Source organism: Microtus ochrogaster, chromosome 16 (genome assembly GCF_000317375.1).
Source record: "Microtus ochrogaster isolate Prairie Vole_2 chromosome 16, MicOch1.0, whole genome shotgun sequence".
NCBI classification, from domain to species: domain Eukaryota; kingdom Metazoa; phylum Chordata; class Mammalia; order Rodentia; family Cricetidae; genus Microtus; species Microtus ochrogaster.
In genome coordinates, this window is record NC_022018.1 from 21669987 (window position 1) to 21690759 (window position 20773).

The 20773-nt window shown below is 42.7% G+C and overlaps 1 protein-coding gene across 3 annotated transcripts in view; it reads left to right on the plus strand.

The window, feature by feature from the left end:
* The window catches only part of Frmd4a (FERM domain containing 4A), a 592091-nt gene that overhangs the window by 130219 nt on the left and 441099 nt on the right, over positions 1-20773 (plus strand). The window contains exon 1 of one of the 3 annotated variants that reach the window (XM_026782984.1): positions 9094-9333. The exons of the other annotated variants lie outside the window; for them this stretch is intronic. Within the exon in view, the coding sequence (XP_026638785.1) occupies positions 9301-9333 (33 nt within the window). The 5' untranslated portion in view covers positions 9094-9300. Of the gene's footprint in view, positions 1-9093; positions 9334-20773 lie in introns of those variants that run through there. 3 annotated transcript variants of the gene reach the window in all.

A 20773-nucleotide genomic window follows, 5' to 3' on the forward strand; every position in this document is an offset into this window, starting at 1 on the left:
ATGCCACACCTCCCTCACCATGACAGACTGCAGCCTGAAGCTGCAAGCCCAAATAAGCCTTTCCTACTTAAGTTGCTTCCTGTCAGGTATTTGGTTAAAACAAAGAGAAAAGCAATTCATACCAATTCGCACCAATACCCACAACTGATTTCATTTCCTCGACTCAGCAAAAAATCCAGTTGCACAATTACTTCCTTTTGTGTCTTCAGTTGAAACTGACCAAAATTTTAAGATTCATCAGAAGGGGGCTAGGGAGATGACTCAACAGTTGCTGTGCCTGCAGAGGATCTGGGTTTGGTTCCCAGCATCTACCTGGCAGCCCACAACCTTCTGTAGCTCTAGTTCTAGGGAGTCCAGTGCCCTCTCCTGGCCTGCCTGGGCACCAGTGTGTATGTGCTCTACATAAAACTTCTGTAGGCCCATACACCTATACTAAGTAAGTGAATAAATTCTGCTTTAAAAGACTCAGAATTGGTTTGAAAAATTAATCATATCTTATAAATAGTCCATAGAGAGATATATTTATTGTGTGGAAATATTTAAACCAAATTCCACTAGGTAATCCCTGTAGTTTAATTAAAGGCCTTACCAAATATAATACAGGATTTTCATTTTATTTTAACTTCTAAAATTAAATAACTTAAAAAATTAGCTTTTAATAGAAAAGAATTTCCTGCAGATTTTTCGATAAATTAGTGCACAATATTCAAGAGACTTCTAATGATGGCAAGGGAACACTATTATTTCCTTCATAAATGGCATAAAGTGTTTTCACATATTCAATGAAAGGCATGAATTGAGTTTTAAATTAAGAAAAGTAGAGTGTGAAACTATATGACCTGGAGGTCTCTAATAAATCAGCACTCCTAAATCTTACTGCTTCCTATTGTATTCAAATAAGATATTTTTTTGCCAGGGCTGGAGAGCTGGTGGTTAAAAGCACTTGTTGCTCTAACAGACAGCCCAGCTACAATTCCCAGAATGTACATGGCAGTTCACAACTGCCTGTAACTCCAGGGAATCTGACGCCCTCTTCTGGCCATCCTGGGTACCAGGTATACACATGGTGGACATACATCCGTGCAGACCAAACACCCATAACCAGATGCCCATATACAAAATAAAATACAGAAAATAAAATAATAATAAAATAAAAATAACTACAGACATTTTCTGCCTCTCAACGTTTTTCATAGAAGCTGCTCTTAAAATCCTGTCAGTACTATGGCTCCATGCCTCCATCATGACATCCCTACTACCTATCTGAGTTAAGCCAGCTTCACGGATAGGAGCACAGTGTGGCTGCAGCTTAGTGGAAGAGGGTGCGTGCTTAGCATCCATGGGGACCTGTATTCAATCTTCAGAACCCTGTATCACACAAGACTAGTGTTCTGTGTGAAACATTCATCTCAGGGAGAATTAATACCCATTCCCACCTTTGGTTCCACTGTCATTGTTGAACTGTCTTGTTAGTTTCTGCCTGGCATAATTTGAATCATTTGTCTAAGCTCCTGGAAGCTTCAATCCTTGGAGTTCTTCAAACTCTGCAATCCCTATCCTTCATTTTGGTGACCTCAGAACAGGGCCTGTGACTGAGGCTGGCAGACAATAGTAGGCTCCCCGCTCATGCGTGTGGCTTGAGGTCAGCTTACAACATCTCAGAACCAAACTTAGCTGAGCCTTGTGATTAATGGGTTGTTTTACACATCCCAAGTCAGGATAGGTCCATTGGAGAACAAAACTCTTGTTCTGTTTATACAGCCTGAGGATTCTGAGAAGTTTCAGAAATCTCAAGTGTGTGGAGTCTTATCATCTTAATATCACTACCACTTTTCTGTCATCCTGGGAGGATTTGGATAAAGATGGGGCAATTTCGCTGTAGTGTTTGGATTGCCTCTTAGCAGAAAAGGAAACCCAGGTTCAAAAAAGATGGAACTTCAAAGTGATTTATGTAAGGCCTGACCATTCCTAAATATTTTGACAGTTTTATCAAGAAAAAAAATTCTACAGTAATCTTTTAACAATAGGTACATGTACTGTTGGAATAGCTCATTTATATCCCTCTGTTAATTAGCCTTTATTGTCACTAGTACAGACTAGTTGAGAATTGAAGGGAAGAAGGAGTTATTTTGGCCCATCATTGGAGAGGACATCAGTCCACATTACCATGAGAAGAGCAGGGCAATGCATGACAGAGGCTCTTCTCATCTCAGCTGACCAGGAAACAGACCTCAGGTGGGAACACGAGGCAAATGTCACTTTCAAGTACTGTTCCCAGGAACTGCTTTCTGCTAGTGAAGCGAGTCTTTCAGTTCATATGCACAAACTTTTGGAGGACGAACTTTTGAGCACAACCAGGCATGTAAATAAAATGCGCTCTCTCTCTCTCTCTCTCTCTCTCTCTCTCTCTCTCTCTCTCTCTTTCTCTCTCTCTAATTATCTATGTACAGATTTTCATTTAACCAAAAAGAAAATGTTTTCTTACCTAATGTCCTCCAACACAAATTCTTGTTTGGGAATTTTGTGACATCTGCCCCAAAAGAAACGAAGGGACTCAAACAATGCTCTCTCTCCCATCTTTCTCTGGAGCTGGGTGGAGAAGGCTAAGGAGGCATGCCAGCTTCTGGTATACCAGATGTCATCTCTCAGTTTACTCTTCCATCAATGCTTCCCAAATGTCTTCTGGGGAATCCCCGGAGCAATGTTCTGGGAGGCAACACTTTCTGGGTTTCTCTGTCCTAACAAAGGCACTTAAGTGCAAAAAAAAAAAAAAAAATTAAAAAGGCAAATATCTTTTTTCAAATGCTTCAGAAAAATTACTGTCCTTTATGTATTTTCAACAAACACAAGACCTATTTCCAGCTCAAGTTTTTATGATAACAAAAAAAAAAGCATTTCTATTTTCTCCACCGTGTGGCTCTTTTTCAGAGACAGGAAGCACGGAAGGAAGAAGTCTCCCAGGGCTAGATTCCAATTAACTTCTGTACCAAGTGCTGATAACTGCAGGCAATCACTGTTCTTCAGAAAATGGGGCAGAGAATCCAAAAGATCATAAAGAGAAGATGACTGATCAACCAAGACCCTGCACTGTCTGGCTGTTTTCCTCAGCTGGTCACAGCTATGGAGTCCTGTCCTGTAGTCAGTAACATGGAGGGGTGGGATGTGTGTCTAGGAGCACAGACTTGGGTATGGAAATTCACAATATTTTCATAGTCACATAGCCCATCATTCTGTACTGTGAGCTTTCCCAGATCTGGGAGAGTAGGAAGAACTTGAGAGCTAAAGTTGAAGACCTACATTTGGGGTTTCTATTCTGGATCCACTCTCAATGAGCCCATGTATGTATGCAAATTCTTCATGTTAGTGTTTTGATGCAAGCTCTCTCACTGAACCTGGGCTGATTCAGCTAGATTGTCTGACCAGCAAACCTAGGGACTTTCTGACTCTGCCCCACCAGCACCAAAGTTAGAGGTACATAGCACCACACACAGCTTTTTATGTGGGATCTAGGGATCCAAACACGGGACCTCATGCTTACACAGTGAGCATTTGACCCATTGAGCTGTATCCTGAGGTACACATTAGAATCTCTGCCGTCTTGAGGTAGCCATTGAGTCTATGAGCTGCATAACAAACACAGTGCCCAGTGCTAGATCACGGAGGCTGGGATCAGCTGCTATGGCTAGCCTTGCTCATTTGTGAGCTGCTGGCTTGCTCACTAGGCTGTGGGTTGACTCTCCCTTCATGTTCCTCGTGATATCATCAGGCTAGCCTGGCTGTTTCCTCCCCATGGACATTTCTAAGATTTCACCATATCAGTTATGCTACTGTGCATCCCACAGAGTCAAACACACAGAAGTCAAGAGTGTGGCAGAGTCACGTGGCACATATCATACATAAAAAAAAATACATGGATAGCCGGGACCACGTGATGCTAACTTAACGCCATCATCTCGGGTCATCATTGGTTAAGTGGGGAGGGATGAGGTATTTGTGAACAGAAAACTTGATGCAACTTAAAGGAACCCAGTATACGCCCTAGAAAAATAGTTACAATTCAGTAACTACCGCTTTCTTTCACCTCACCTCTCCACCCTTGTGAAAAGGGAAATTGATACCTGCCATGCTGAATTGGTTTATTTATTGTAGTGTTCTTTAAAGGTAACCTCAAATACTCTATAATTTTCATAGTATAACAACTGACAGAATGTTTATCCTTCTTCAGACACAAGTCAATCCAAGTACTTGATTTTAGTCCTGCTTTCACTGGGTCCTTTCGCAGGTGGTCAGTGGCGGTCTCCTCGGGACACAGTGCAGTTTGAATTATAAGCCTCAGCACATGCACGTGGCTTAGGATGAAAGTCGGGGTTCCCAGGAAGGTGATTTGGACCATATTAGTAAGTAGCTCATTCAGTGTTACCCAAGGTATCTAGAACGCATCTGGGAAGCTTTCCTCAATCCTCAATTGCCCTAAAGCCGAAGTGTTAATGAGGATGTTTGTAAATAAGAAGTAAGGGCAGGGATAAAACCTGAGTGGTTGTCAGCTTGCAATCCTCTTCCCTTAGTGAATGCAAAACTGTTTATAAAGCAGGGCATTGCAGGCCCCTCATAATGAACCTCAATTGTTCAGTGAGCTGTGATCCCCAGAGACTCCAAGAGACTTAAAGAAATTAACCCCGAAGATGGCATGGATGCTAAGAACAAAGGGTCAGTGTTTTAGTGCGGCAGAGACTGGAGGCCTGATCTTCTGAGCACGACATACCTAATGACCTTCATGCCATTTACAATTGTTTCTGGTATGGAGAAGTTTGAAGTTATTACCCGCCCCTGTGTGTGTGTGCATGTGTGTGTGTTCAATATCCAAATGGAAACACAGATTGACTCAAAAGCCAAGGCCACTGGCTAAAGGCTCCTGCACAGGGAAGTTCCCTCCCCTGTGTGGGTTAACAAGCCCTCACCACACAGTGGAAAGCCCTTTCAGCCAAGATTCTCTTTCAAAACATCACCCATTTTTTCAGATTTTGCCAGTTTCCACAGGTTTAACATGCATTACCCGTTTCTCCTAAGACTGGATCCACCTTGGGTCATAAACACTCCCCTTCTAGAAGGTGGAGGATATTTTAAAATGTGTGACTGCGAGCAGGGAGCACTCCCAGCTAAAAAAAGAAGAAAAAAAAAGACTCTGGCATGGAATTGGACAAGTTGTTACTCCATAGCTAAATACTTTTGAAACATTGATGATTATCTAGATCATTGGGGTGCCCAAAGATCTTTGGAATATGAGTCATGGACTATGTATACTTAGTGCCAGATTGAAGTACTTCGTAAGTCTACCACAGACACTTCTACCTCCCTGGGTGTCCTTCCCTCTTCAAAATATTTAGTCACTTAATACATGGCACAATGGCCATTGATATGTGAAGGGCTTGGGACTGATAGGCAATAACTTGACATTGCATTTTATCAGTAACTGCCTCTTTCGAAGAGAAGCCAGACCTTATGCCTGATAAGTTCCCTGGCTTGTGGTAGATTGTTGATGAATATTGGTTTCATGAATAAATAAGTGGCTGAGATATACTGAATATTAATGCAGCAGCCTAAAGTAAGAGTCTCATGCCTACTTTGCAGCCTCCCACTACTAAAGAATAGAAAGTAATATGCTTTTAACACTTTGGATGTCTTAAGTTGGTACAGAAGGTTATTTTTAATGGGATGGAACCAGTGTACCAGACTTAGCCTCACTCTGTGGAATGTACTTCCACTAGGTGTATGTGTCACCTCACTAAAGCATCTTCAAAGTGTGGCTAGGAAGAATATTTACCTTAATAGGGCAAAGTCAGAGATTCAGGTAGATATTCTCATAATGGAAGATACTCAGTGCAGCATCCGGCACAAAGTTAGTGTTTTAGTAGCCACATGGCAGCAACAGACAGCACCAGTGGGCTCTCGAGCACTAAGAAACAGGTTCTGGGGTCCTCAAATCCCTCGAGTTTGGTGGTCTCTGGCACCTCACAGACTACAAGGAAAACATGATAAATAGAAGCTAAAGGGATCAGCTCAGTGAATAAATGCTTTCTGTGCCTGTATGAAGGACCCAAGTCCCCAACACCTATGTAAAAAATATAAAAAAAAATCTAGATACTAGTGGGTGAGATTCTAAGACCACTGCTAACCTGGGCCTTGCTGGCCAGCCAGCTAGCCAAGCAGATGAGCTCCGGTTAAGGGAGAGAACATGTCTCATAAAATAAGGCGGGGAAGGAAGGAAAAAGATGGGACATCAGCCTCAGACCTTCACACACATAAACACATGAAAGAGTACAAAAGACAACATGGCAGACAACCCCAGCCTCCAGGGACCCAGAGTTTGAGAAGTGGAGGAAAGACAACCAGAAAAGTGACATGCCTCTCAGAGGTGCTATATATAGGATTTTCAAAATTCCTTCCCAGAGTCCCTTCCTCTGGCTCTGGAAGGCTGTTCTGACTCCAAAATCCATGCTTAGAGTCTGTCAGACACCAAGCAGCCCTAAACAGGATCAGCCTAATTTTGCCTTAAACCCTGACACCGTTCCACTCTGTCTGCCTGCTTAGAACCCTTGGGGAAGTCCAAACAGTAGCAGGAAGCAGTTGTGCCAAAGCTAAAAGGTCAATGAGAGAACTTTGTGCATGCTGGTGAGGGGGTTCAAAGATTAGGAAGGGAGGTGAAACAAAGCAGAATATTCTAGAACAAATCTATTTAGTACTTAGAGGCAAGTAGTAGATGTAGCTTGTTCTAGTCATGGACAAATCAACCACAATGAAGGAGCAGTATTGCACACTGAGGGAGGGAGTGACATCTCCACAGGGAACTCCAGTAAAGCCATGCCAATGTTCTGGAGAAGCTGGGGAAGTGAAGAACGGATCTTCCTGAATAAAGGAGAGTTAGTTCCTCCCCGACAGCCACAAAGCAAAGCCTACAAGAATGGAGAAGAGAATGGAAATAGAATTAAGACTGGAAGTAAGGGGGTAAAACTCTTGTGCAGACAACACAGTTTTGTTTCCTTAAAAACCGTTGACTGTGAGTCTCCAGAAAACAGAAATGTACTTTCAATCAGTGGCGATCACGTGAGCACAGTCACATGGGCAGAAGTTTATATACATAATAAGGTCACAGGTGGGAGGGTTTATTGGATTGTGGAGGTTTGTGTCATGTCGGCCACGGGGTTGTGGGGGCTAGGCCATAGGGCACCTTGCCCCCACCTTATATTTAAGAACTAGAAGAGGTCTGATCCAGCGCACAGTGGGTGTATTGCAACTGTTTGATGAGTGGCTGAAAAGAATCTTTAGGAAACTCCAAATACTGGAATGCGGAATAAGACTAAGAGACAACTTAGGTAGTCACAAAAGGCAGGACTCTTTTATGTAAGAGCAGGCTCTAATACATAGTATATATTGATGATTTGTTAGGATGTTGAGAGTCTGGACAAAGAGGTGACGCTTGGCTAAGTGATGATGCAGTTTCAGCCTGGGACGTAAAGTTGAACAGCAATGTACTGAGCATAAAGAGCTCCAGTGCAGACAAAGAGGTCAGTTGGCACTCAAGAGAGTTGGTGTGGATTCAGAAAGTTCTAGCCTGGCTTTGAGAACTGGTGGAGAAAAGTTAATCAAGGGCTAATGGTGTCAATAAAGGAATAGACAGAGTGTCAGGGTTCACCTACATCTTTCTGCACAGAAATATGTGGACTGGTTCATCTTGAAGATGTATTGGGAGTTGGGTATAAGAGCAGCTGGTAAAGAGAGGGACAAGTTCCATTCTAGGGGCATGTTACAGGGGACAATAAAAATACCATAGGTGAGTTCACACCTGCTGCATGTATCAAATGTATATATGAACATGCCCTCAAGCTCTGGCAAAGACACAAATGTCCTAGGGTACAATGAGGCACTCACCCATTGAGAGACAGGTGGTGAACTCTTAGCACACAGGTAATCCTTCAAGACAAAGGTATACGTCTTTTCTAGTTCATTGCATTCCAGTCTTTGGTATGTTTCTTTCACTGTCTGCTTTTTCTAAGAGACAGACAATGCTAAATGAGGCAGTCTTAGACAGTACATCACACACACACACACGCACAGCACAGCACAGGCATGCACCTTAAACCCCCACCATACCGTACTGTGATGCACACATGCATACACACACATTTACACATATGTACAAACACAGACATGTACACACAATCCCCACTATGATATACATACTGCACATACATACTATCCACACCATGCACCAAATACCACATGTACACACAGCACCTCATAACAAACATATATACTCATAATTCCTATTACAAATCACACTATATATACACATTATCCACACTTTGCACATGTAATACACCACACACACAACTCTTTATAGCACACACCCACACATATATCACTCCTAAACAACATAGCACACACCCTATATGTACATGCACATATACATGCATACACACATACATAGTTTAATGCTCAGTTCTTCTGGAATTTTATATGTATACATACATATATATACATACATATATATATACATTTGGTTCTGAAACTTTCCTGGAGAATATGTGTTTAAACATCTTGTCAAACAGCAAAAATTCCACTTCACTGTCCAGATGTTGTGTCTAACTGGGTTTAACAAATAGTTATTTTGAAATAAATGACATGATTTCTTTCTTTGTTTTCTGAATATGGACCAGAAAACCATCTGAAAATGGTGTCAGCTGGTTCCATTACTGTCAGGATCCCCTTTCCTCAAAAGAGAGATGGATGGATGGGTGGGTGAGTAGATGGATGGATGAGTACAGCAATACTCTCGCTCCCAAAAGAGCACAGTGCCTGCGAAGCTGGAAGGCTGACTACCAGGCGCTTGGTTGCATTTGCCTCCTCTGGTTTGGGTGAGCTGCCCTCCATGTAGTTTGTTCAGACCACTTTTCTTGGCTCAAATACGATACCTAAGACAGAGATCATTTGTCAAGTGAGCATGGTACACGGAGAGCTGTAAGGAGATTATGGAAAGAGAAAGGGAGGAGAGAGAGGGAGGAGAGAGCACCAGAAAGAAAAGAGAGGGGGAAGAGGGCGAGGAGTGGAGTCGACTTCTCTGCGCGCAGCGCTTCTCTGGCACCGGGAATTCAAGTTAGACTGCTCAGGGTGCAGCAGCGACAGCGGGGAGAGGGGAGCCACTGGCGGCTCCGGGCATGGCTCTTTTCGTGTGGGATGCTTAAGGACGGCACACAGACAGAGTAACTTGCAGAAGAGAGAAACTGGCATGAGGATTCCGCCAAAATGGAAGGGCTCCTATCTCCGATGAGGACCAAGGTAAGGGGGACCAAACCCCGTTTTCTTTGCATGGTCCTTGGCGCTTCAGAAAAGGCTCAGTGAAAGGGGAGATTGTGCAAGCTTTTGTCTCATGTCAGAACTAGGCTCGCGAATTCTACTGGACCTCTCAAAGAATAGCTTTGCCCCCAAGGCAGGGAGATTGCGATCGGTGGAAAGGGGAGAGCAGGGGAGAAGAGAGCCATCTGTCAGCGTGGACAATGGGAATCATAGTAAATGAGTTTTGCCTCTCGGTTGATTAGACAGCCATATTTTAGCAGGATTTCCAATGATTCTCGGTTTGGGACCGGAGCTGCCCTCTCAGCTGTTGGTGTGCTGATTTCTCTGGCTGCGCTGAGTGTTTCACAGGATGGGTCCTGCATTTAAGGCAAAGAGCATGCCCAGCTCACATTGGAACATCCTCTCGGCTCCTCCTCTGTTTCAGAGCCGGAGGATGGGAAAGCCACGCTATTGAAAGTAGGTTAATGCATTCTGGAAGCTCTTGTATTCTCAGACAACTCGCCGACCTGCACAAGAGATTTCAGAGTAGCGCTAATCAAACACACCTTGAACTTGTTCCGGAAGCATGTAGAAAAAAAGCTCCTGAGACTGATCCCAGCCTGGAGACGCCTAGCGATTTTTCTCCTTGGCTGGAGTTTGCTTTTTACTTGAGAAAAGGCTGCCTTGATCGTGGAATTTCCCACAGAAAGCTCAGATGAAGAAAGGACTGTAAGACACCTACTGAATCCATACATAACTTTGAATGGATGTTAAAAGTTTGAAATAATGTTAGCAATATTACTTTTCTTAATTAATTAACTTTAAAATTTAGCATGCAAATAGTTCTTCAAACATGTAGCAGCGGTGAAACCAATAGGATCCGGGTTTGACTAAACTTATTTCTTTGGATGTTTGGCTAGCGATTTAAACATAAATAGACCCTATTGTCAACAAAGTATTTTTGGTTGTTTTTGTTGTTGTTGTTTTTCTAGTTAATGAGCGTGACTGTTACATTTTGATAGAACACTGGAGTATTAGAACAGGGGTCTTATGCCTGAAAACTCAACATCATGGGGGTGGTATTCTGAATCTCTGCTGGGTTCCTCCATCCGTTGATAATCATCCTTATTAGAGGGACAGCCCCAAGTGACAGTTGGTTACAAAGATTCTAATTCCAGCCCTTTGGCTGACTGGCTGGCAGATCTCCTCTGAGACCCCTGTGGTGGCCTGTTGTTCTTCCCTCCCCAGGTGAGGTCAGGTTGCTTGCAGGCAGCTCCTTCCAAATGCTCATCTCATGGATGAAGCATGCAGAGATCATATAGTTTTCATGGCTACGGAGAAAATGGCAGTTAGCTTCTTATTTCTCTTTGTTGACAAGCTGAGATCTGAAGAGTTTGTGGAATGGCTGTGCAATCTCTTCATTTGACCAGCTTTTGGAATTACTGCCTCAGACAAACTACTCGGATTGCTGCTTTTGCTGGGGCTGAACACACCTCTGAATCTGAGCATGTATAACCAGCCCCACGGCAGTCCAGCTTTGGCAGACTTCAAGGGGAGATCCCCATGTAAATGAGACAGCACTCAGGTGCTCCACAGATCATGCAGTAGGCTCATTAAAAATGGCATGGGGTGAAATGGGGGAGGGGAAGGGATGTCTGTGCGTCTGACTGTCGTTGAATTCACACTATGACTTGTTCTTTGACTATCATATTATCTAGTGAGCATTAAAACTAAAGGCTTGGGTCCTTCCAGAGTTCAAAGCTAATATTACTACTTACCAAAGTAACTCTAGTTCAGATCTTCCAGTTTCCAGGTTACAAGGGCTTTGCCTGTGTGCTTCAATGGCTTCTGTAAATTCCCTTTTTATTTTTCTGCTTTCTGACTCTGTAAATTGTTATCTTCCTATTGACAGTCCAACCTACATTTGAATTTGGTAACCTCCAATAAGACCTGACAACTCAGGGAACAGGGCCTGACTGTGTAAGTCTCAACAGCGAGATCCCACTCCTGAGTCTCAGTTTCCTGGATTACTGAGTCATGTGCTGTCTGTCGAACTGACCCAGTGATTTTGTTTTGAATTTACCAAGACTTAGAACACTGACAGTGTGCTGCCCTTCTTAAACTTTGGTCACCTATTCCCCTTTAAGTCTGTTGTGGAATGTTTGCCCTCACTGATGAGGATTTAGCTTGAAGTTTCTGATTTCCTGGGATCATGGTGTGGAGCAGACAAAGGATGCCTCCTTCAGCAAAATTTTGGTGTGTTGTGGTTACTTAATAACTTACTGACAATGTGAAGCAAGTGTTGAGATAAACTGGACATCATGCAGTAATTTCATTATGCCATGTAATAGACTTAACCAGTCTAAATCATGGGTGCTTAATGCATTTTTATCATGGGATTTGCATAATTGGCACATAAATATGCATGAGATTCCCTGGAAGTGGCAAAACAGAATGGGCAAAAATGGTCATGTGTGCTGAAATTAAGGCCATTTCCAGAAGGACACCTGAGCTTCCTCTGTCTCCTGGGCGGATGGTTACACTTGACGGACCTAGAAACAGACAGGGTGGCAGCTGTCGTCCTCTAATAACGGTGTATTGCCAGCCACACAGGTCTCAAGTACAGCTCTGGCCTTTGGCTGTGTTCACTGGGGTCCACCACTCAGTGTTCCTTTTGTATCCTGCAAAGCAATCCAGGAGAGTCATTGGACTGTTGGGCGTACTTCTGACAGCTTCCTTGCAGGTGATGGCACAGGCCTGGGATGCAGGAACGTGGCAAATGATGCTTGCAGAGGCAAAGTGGGGAGGAGGAAGGGAAACAAACTGATTGGATCGTTTGTCCTATGAGGGAAAATGGAAGTAATGTTACATTTTATCACCCTTGTGTACTTTGTAAATGCCTCTCTTCAGTTTCATTCTTAACCTTCCAACTCCCTCCCCGCCTTCCTCTTCAGCCTTCTGAGCACTGCCTCCAGCGATTGAGGCAGGGAAATAGCCTCGTGTTTTAGTTTCTTGGGGTTCCTCTTTGCCTGCTGCAAAATTTGTGGTTAAGGCAAGGGAATCCAGCCAAGCCTGATGTTTGTGAACGCAAGGCCACATCGTAGCATGGAAAGCAGATGAAGAAGGGGTGACTTGAAAAGAGGGGAGGAGAAGAGGGTAGGTGTGGAGAAGGGAGGGAAAAGGAGGTGAAGCTAAGAGAGGGGAGGGGGAGGGAAAGAGAAAAATGAAAAAGAGGGTAAGAAAGAGGTGGGAGAGGAAAATGGAAATAGTAAGGGAAGGGACAGCGAAGGAAGAAAGGGAGAAATGAAAAGAGTAAGAGAATGTAGGAAGGAAAAGGGGCTGGAGGAGGAAGGGTGGTGAGGGAAAGCAGAATGACTGGCTGAATTCCACTCCAGCTGTGTTTTGTTAAATGCTTATGCAATAAAGAGAAAGTAGGTCCGTGTTAACCCTCTAGAAAAGATGAGTATTAACTTTTAAAGCCTCACAACTATTTCAAGTGCTAATTGAAGTTTTTAAGAATACTCACAACGCTGCTGCCTTTGATATCTGTTCTGGTTCACAATTACCTACCTCCCTAGGGACAGTACATTTTGATGTGTCTGGACCTGTCTTACTTCTGCCTCCAAGACATAAAGACATGGCGTCATTTTCTGAATTAAAGTCACTTCTTATATTTTTAAGGAATGACTTCTGATTTGTGTCGTAAAATAACTTTCTACATAATAATCTCTGGGAAGGGTGGTCCTTTCAATGAGAAGGATATTTAAAGGGATATGAAAGCTGAGTTTATAATGGAAACATGTCTAAGGGGCAGACAATATGAAGATATAACTCGGTGGAGATAGCTTGAGTAGAATGTGTAGCTTGTATAGAATGATCAGGAGACTAGGCTCAATCCCTGTACACACACACACACACACACACACACACACACACACACACACTGAAACTATTATAAGGATTGTGTCTAGATAGCCCAATACTCATTCTTCCAGGGATAAATGCTGCATGTGAGCTGAAGTTAGCTCCATAAACTGTTCTCCACAACTCATATTGCGATTTTGAAAATGCATTAAGGATATAGATGTAAGATGGTAAGAATCCTAAAATTACAGACAATATAGACATTCAAAAAAAAGTACAGTCACTCTGTGGCTCTTTAGTCTAATTTTCATAGACTGTCTAAAATACTTAAAGTTACTTCAAATTATTCTCCATGGAGAATAATTCCTTAAATGATCCATTGTATTCCTCACACTTGATGCGACAATTCAGATAAAACATTGGACCATCTCCTCTGAAGAATCCTGTGATTCAGAAAACACAAAGAGCTAGGGCATGGCCTAGCTTGTGCAGGGTACAAGTATGAAGACCCCGACGGGCACTTCCAGGTCTGCTCACCACCAATAAGCATATGATTATGTGCAAGCTAATGACAGCCTGTGTTTCATCTTAATGAGGGCTTGAATTAAAGAGGACTTGCTGGGGCTAAAGGACGACAGGCTTAGGTGGAGTTTAAGGAAGTGCTTGTTAATAGCAAAATATTACCCTAAAAAAGGTTGAAACATTCTTGGTAATCGAGATCTCTTTGGCCAGTCAGGAATAATCCTACCCAAGAGCATGTAATCTTGCGTGACAACCCGGGAGGAGCTGATGCAGGCGTTCTGTGCATCTATGGTGCTGTACATTTTTACCATAAAGCCAGAAATGGGTTTGTATGAAGCGTGCATCAGGTTTCCCCGCCCAGGGCTATTGTACATTATACATTGAACTGCTGAACTCAATTCAAGTTCAAGAGAAACAATGCTGTTCTTCCCTAGAATGGCCCAGTTAAAGACTCTGTGAGTTTTGGAGAAGAAATTGGGGTCATGGAACTACTCGTTTGGTTAGATTTTCCTGTGGTAGTCAGACTTCTGTTACCATGACCAAGACCTGAGATGCTGAACTTGTCAAGAGCAAAGGTTCATGTTGTCTCATAGTTTTGGAGGTTCTGGGATCTCCTGAACCTACTTCTCTTGAGACTGGAGCAAGGCAGCCTCTCATGGTATGGGTACCAAAATATGGCCACATCATTGCTAGGATAAAAATAGAAAAAGAACAGGATCCCACAATACCCTTGAGGGCCTCCTTCAGAGTGAACAAAATTCTCCCATTAGACTTGCCTCTTAAAGGTTCTACCACATCCCAGTAGAATCAAGGCTGTGACATGGGCCTTTTAGGGATAGCCCAGAGCCACACTAATAGAACTTACTGCAGAGGTGTTGAGCAGTTAGACTACCTGAGCTCAGATTCTAGCTGTCACCTCCTACAGTATACCATTTCTGAGTCTCGGTTTCCTTATGTATAAAATAAATACGTTAATAGGATACATTTTTATTTATTTTTGTGCATGCACCTAAGTGAGTTTATATGTGCCACGTGCGTGTAGGTGGCAGCAGAGGCCAGAAGAGGCCACCAGATCCCATGGAGCTGGAGTTACAGATAGTTGGGCAGCACCCATTGTGCATGCTAGGAATTGAACCCAGATCTCCGTATTGGCAATAAGTTTTCTTAACTACTGAGCCATCTCTCCAGTTCAGACACTAGGACCTATATCACAGATCGTCATGAGAGGCAAGTCTATTCATAAGCAGTAGGTTTTAGCATACTATAATAAATGTAAGTATTAAAAGTCAGAATGCATGAAAAAATAGATAAGTAAATATGCACAGGAGCTGAACGAGTTGTCCTCGTGAGAACAAGTAGGCCAAGCAGGTGATCTGTCTTCTCTATGATGTAACTGAAATGCAGAGGGAAGGCCTCACTACCTGCTCGCTCCCTGCCAGGCAAGATCTTCACTTGGTACCTGTCAAGGCTTAGTCAGTTCCAGGGCCTCAGAGAAAAGCAGTTGCCCTTGCAGCATAAACCAGAGCTCATTACAATAAAATCTTTCTCAACAAATGATTACGGTGACTGGAATGTTTAAACACTGGCAGCATCCGGGATCAATTAAAGAATAGCAGGTGTTCCCTTTCAGGGTTCCAGTCTTAGAAGGGGAGAGATGCGTTATCGTGCAGTCTCCCCTAGAATAGATACGATCCAGAAGTCTGCACCCTGGAAATGAACTCTCCACTCCCACCCCTGGGCCATCTGTTCAGAATTTACTAGCACTCCGTGGAATCCTCATGAGAGCGTCGGTAGCTCTCCTGGATTTCCAGGTTCCCTGGGACCTGAGACCTGCTTGCTTACTGTGTCCTGTTCTACTTCATTCTCTCCTCGACATCCGACAAGAGCAGTTCAGACTTCACTTAGCCCTGCATATCACCCAAGGGTGTTTTACAGTTTCCAGGCCTCACTTCCAGAGATACTGGTTCAGTCCGAGGAGGTGGGGCGGAGGAATCTGTATTTGTCCAGAGGTTTGAGGGTCCTCGTGCCCTTTTCACAGCACACTGAAAGCTTTTGCCCTCTGGACACTAGAGGACGCTGTTCTCTCCTTTCCTGTCCACCAACCAGAAGACTCAAATTCTTCCAGGTATCAGTCAGAAATTACTTCCACTTTGCGTATCCCTGAAGCATGCTCTGTTTGCCTTCTTCCCAACCTTCTGCTTGCTCTGCCTAAGATTGTGTTCATTTGCTGCCCTCTGCAATGGGTCATGATCCTGTGGGTTGCCACCTTCGCTGTATCTCCTCACTGCCTTATACACAGTACACAGGGTAGCGCACCGAAACTGTAAACACTTGTTTACTTGTTGACAAGTGAGTGATCACAGAGCTTTGTAGGTCCTCTGAGGGTCCCCAGGGGTTCCATAGATTCCTTTGAGCAGATCTTGTGCCTCCAAAATAACAGGTTAGATCAGTCTAGAACAATCTCCTGCTAAGGTGGGTGGATTCCACAGTGTGGGGTCACAGACACAGAATTTGCTGGGACAGGTTATGCATAGGTCCTTTTCTATCCTTTCCTTTCAGGTTAGTAATTGTTAAGAGGTACTGAGTGGTTTAATAATTGCCTAGGTTATGAGACTGGGTGCTAGACACCAATAGTCACCTTAGGTGGGGGCGGGGTCACCGTCTGGACGTACATTCAGAACGTTGCATTCCAAAATGTTGGAAGGTTTTACTTTTGTGTGTTAAAGCTAAGGACTATTTTCTTGATAAAGCACAGCTGTACTTACTCGAGGCAAATGGACAAAATTACAGCCTTTCCCCACAGCTTCCAGTGTATCTCTATAAAGTACAGCTAAAAACAGAAAAGCATGTCAATTTATGTCAGTCTCACAGTGTGTGTGTGTGTGTGTGTGTGTGTGTGTGTGTGTGTGTGTTTTATATCTTTGTATATATAAAGTGTTTTTGCACTGCTGAGGCTGAGCCTGGGGCCTCATACATACTGAACAAACACTGGTACATAGACATACATACTTAGCCCTATAAGACAGTATTAACCAAGATTTTAGAAACATAGAAAAACTTATATGCATGATATAACAGCATATAAATGATTATTATAGTCACACTAATGCATTAATATATAATATTATAGTACGTTAACAATATAATATATATAACAATGTCTCAAAGCCCATGGCTTTGACACCTGATGGAGAAAAAAAATGGATTAACCAAGGGTTCAGGATGTCAATGAAGGAACAGACGAGTTAGACTGGTGTTCCAAATACAGGATGGAAGGCCTGGACCACTCCAGAAGAGAGATGAAAAGTCAGACGGCATGAAAGCTACTGGGCTTTCACAGTTAGTTGAAAGCCATGACAGGCTAATGAAACTCTGTTGGTTCAAGAAATATCATGGACTCTCTGGGGGATTTCTAGATAGCCGCATGGCCATAGGCTTCCTCAAGAGGAGGTACGAGGACCCTGGGGGCCACTTCCAGGAACTACCAGACCAAGCAACAAACAACTTGGGAAAAGAAGGCAGGAGAGGTTCCAAGACACGGGCCTCATACTTACTGTGTAAACTGGAATATGGACATGGCTCAGTATGGAACTCATCAAAATAGAGAGCGGGAGAAAGGAGACTTTGCGATTTACTAAAAGTTGAAGAGCTGATTTATTTGTAGTAATTGCATTTATCTTTAGGAAAGCCCTGTTTGCTGAATCCCAAGCAAGGAGAGAGGCAAGAGCAGGGAAGTGGGCCGTTCTTGCAGCTCGCTTATTCACCCATCCAGTAAGGACTTAATAAGTGTTCCTTTTGAGTGATAGGCAATAAAATAAACATGCTTCCTCTGTCAAGATGGCACAAACCACAGGGAACGTGTGAACAAAGAGAACACAGCAAAACAAAGGGGGACATATGTTCTAGAAGCTGGAAGCTGGAGACAAATGCTTGTTTCTGAGGACACGTTCCTTCTCAGGAAGTGTGACAACTTTAATACAAGTAGATAATAGCAACTGGGAAAACTGACCCTCACACTATAGTCAAGGGGAATTATGGTAATGGCGATAACTCTGTGCCTTCAAAGGAATAAAGGTGCCTTCAAAAAAATTCTATTTGTTTCTCAGGGTCTCCTTTATCTTACAAAACGAGCATGAACTCAGATCTATCTCAAAAACGGACAAACTGAAATGCGGTCATTTCTCCAAAGAGTTCAAAGCAGTGTACTGTAGGTAATGCTAGATTAGAGAACACAGGGCAAGGTCCTGTGGGATCTGACCAATATCAAAGTTCTTTCTTGAAAAAAATCCCTTGAGAATAGAATAATGCTCTACTGTATTCATAGCCATTCTGCTATTCCTTAGTCTCTGCAGATTTTTAATTGGTGATACTTATTTATAGTGTGTGTGTGTGTCTGTACCTCTCTGTGTGGTTGTGTACACCTGTGTGTCTCTTGCTACCTCTCCCTCTCTCTCCATCTGTTTCTATCTATCTATCTATCTATCTATCTATCTATCTATCTATCTATCTATCTATCTATCATCTATCATCTATCTATCTCTCTGTGCATGCGTGTGTGTGCGTGCGCATGCATGTGTGTGTACATGTGTGTGTGCCTGTGCCTGTGTTACTTTGTTTTTTGAGTCAGGGATCTTGCTATGTTGCCTAAACTGGCCTTGAAGTCCTGAACTCAAGTGATTTTCCTGCCCCAGCCTCCTGAGTGATAGGATACAGGAATGCATCATTAGAACCGGCGAAACAACTTTTAACTTGTGTAAGAGAGTTCCCCACTGCCCACAGTTTCACTTTCCAAAATACTTTTTCAAATATCTTTCAAACATGCTCTAAGGACATAAAATAGAAATAATCTAATATTTAAATTAAAATTAAAATAATTAATTTTAAGTCATAAGGATAGTTGAAATAGTGCACCATCCCACTCTGTCTCATCCAGGACATGAGTCGTGCCTTTGACCAGAGTATCCACACAGTATATATCACCCACTTACTAGGCATTCCTGTTATCAGAGCGGCTGTATCTATATTAGAATACCTGTGTGTAGGGCTAGGGATTGTAAAAGTTTCTGGTTCCATCATGTGTCTTAGAGCACATCCCCACAGACTGAGCATATAATGGATAGCTCTTTAGTATGGACCTCAGCATATCTCTTGGGTAGATTTTAAATATTATCACATTTAGCCTAAGATAAACATATTTCTACCTTGTGTCCTCATACTTATCGCTACCAGGAAGTGTAGTTCAGCAAAATGAGAAGTTCCGAATTGTCCTTTGTAATGGAGCAGGGAAGGACATATATTATACAAAGGTTATGTTCAGTTTTATGAACTGTATCCCAGGGACATCTGAGGGTTCTGGCAAACAGCAAGGAACTACTAAAATATTTTCTAAGCAGAAATACTTTTCATATAAAATTTGATTAAATATTTTATTTACCATGTTTCTAGTATGTAAAACCATATAAAGAATATAGGCTTATATAGGTATTCCCAGGATAAGAAATAAAACATTGCTGGTAGGTAAAGGGACCTTTCCCTTTCCTCCCAGATGTAACTGCTCTCCTTAATCTGATGTTTATCATCTCTTACTCTTATAGATATTTTATTGTAAATGTTTGCAATAAAGATAGTAATATATATGTTTTAGTGCTTTCAAGATATGACAGCCTAAGTGTGTGTGTGTGTGTATATGTGTGTGTGTGCATGTGTGTGTGTCCAGTGCATAAATCTTCTGCAATGTAGTCATCTCACTCAATACTCTTGTGCAACAGTCACCGGTATAGATATGCATGCAGCTGAAATCCATTTGTTTTCCCTACTGAACAAATTGCTTGAGTACAATATTCCCTCAAATCGTAGATTCATTCCCTACTAGGCAGACATTTCTATTAAAAAAAATCACACACGATACTTCTTTGACGGCGCTTAGACACATTCCCTTGAGCACACGAACAAGTCTGTGTGTGTGCACTTGGGAGAGGAATTGCTGGGTGGTGAGGCATAGGCACCCTAACACTAAATTGCTTTCCAAATGTGTCAATGCTTAAGTTGTGTTCTTTGGTCCCCCATTGACCTCTCTACTCATTGTTCTATGACAGGTCCCTCTGTGCATAACTCAGATGATAGCAAAAAAGGGAAACGTGGGCTGAGGAGGCAGCTCAGCGCCTGCTTCACAAGCATGGAGCCCTGAGTTCAGATTCCCAGAACCCACATAAAAGCTGAGCAAAGCCGCATATGACTGCAACCCCAGTACTGGTGGTCAAAGATAAAGATGGATCCAGAGGCTTCACTGGTCAGAGAGTCTGAGCAGTTGTCATACTCCTAGTTCAGTAAGAAACCATGACTCTAAATAAATAAGTAAATAAATGAGTAAGGTAGACACTGATAGAGGAAGAACCTGACATCAAATTCTAGCTTCTACATGTGTAGACACCTCACCCTGATACACACATGCACACAGAAAATATAAGTACTTCTGTTTATATACAACATATGTGTATATGCAATATACATGCTTGCTTTATTGCATCCTAAAAACGGAAGTAATGGCATGGATTTGTTACTCCCTCCACAGCTCTGTTCACCGCCACTCCTCTGTAACATTTGCTGCCTGTGTCTTCTCTCTCACACCCACTAATGTGCATGGTGTATGCAGCATCAACTAGCAGGACCTGATCAGAGGTCACTTGAGTTTATTTCCTGTATATGAAACTCAGAACTATGTAAAGAAACATGATAGATTCCATAACCCAAACCAAGCCCACATTCTTTCAGGTTGTCAGAAGATACTCCATCCAGGAAGTCACGGCAACCTCTTCTCAGACCTCTGATTCTTTCTTCTTGAGGGTGAGGTCCCCCAAGATTGTTCATTATTTATGGGCACCCCTGCCTGCCTGGGCTCAGGGGTATTACTAAAGTATGATTTCTCAAGGTGCCTTGAAAATATAGGTATTTTATATTTTCAATACAATAGTCTTAAAAATATAAAGAGGACTGGCAACATAGTTTGGTGGGTAAGGGCACTTGCCACCAAGTTTGGCAACTTGAGTTCAATCCCTGA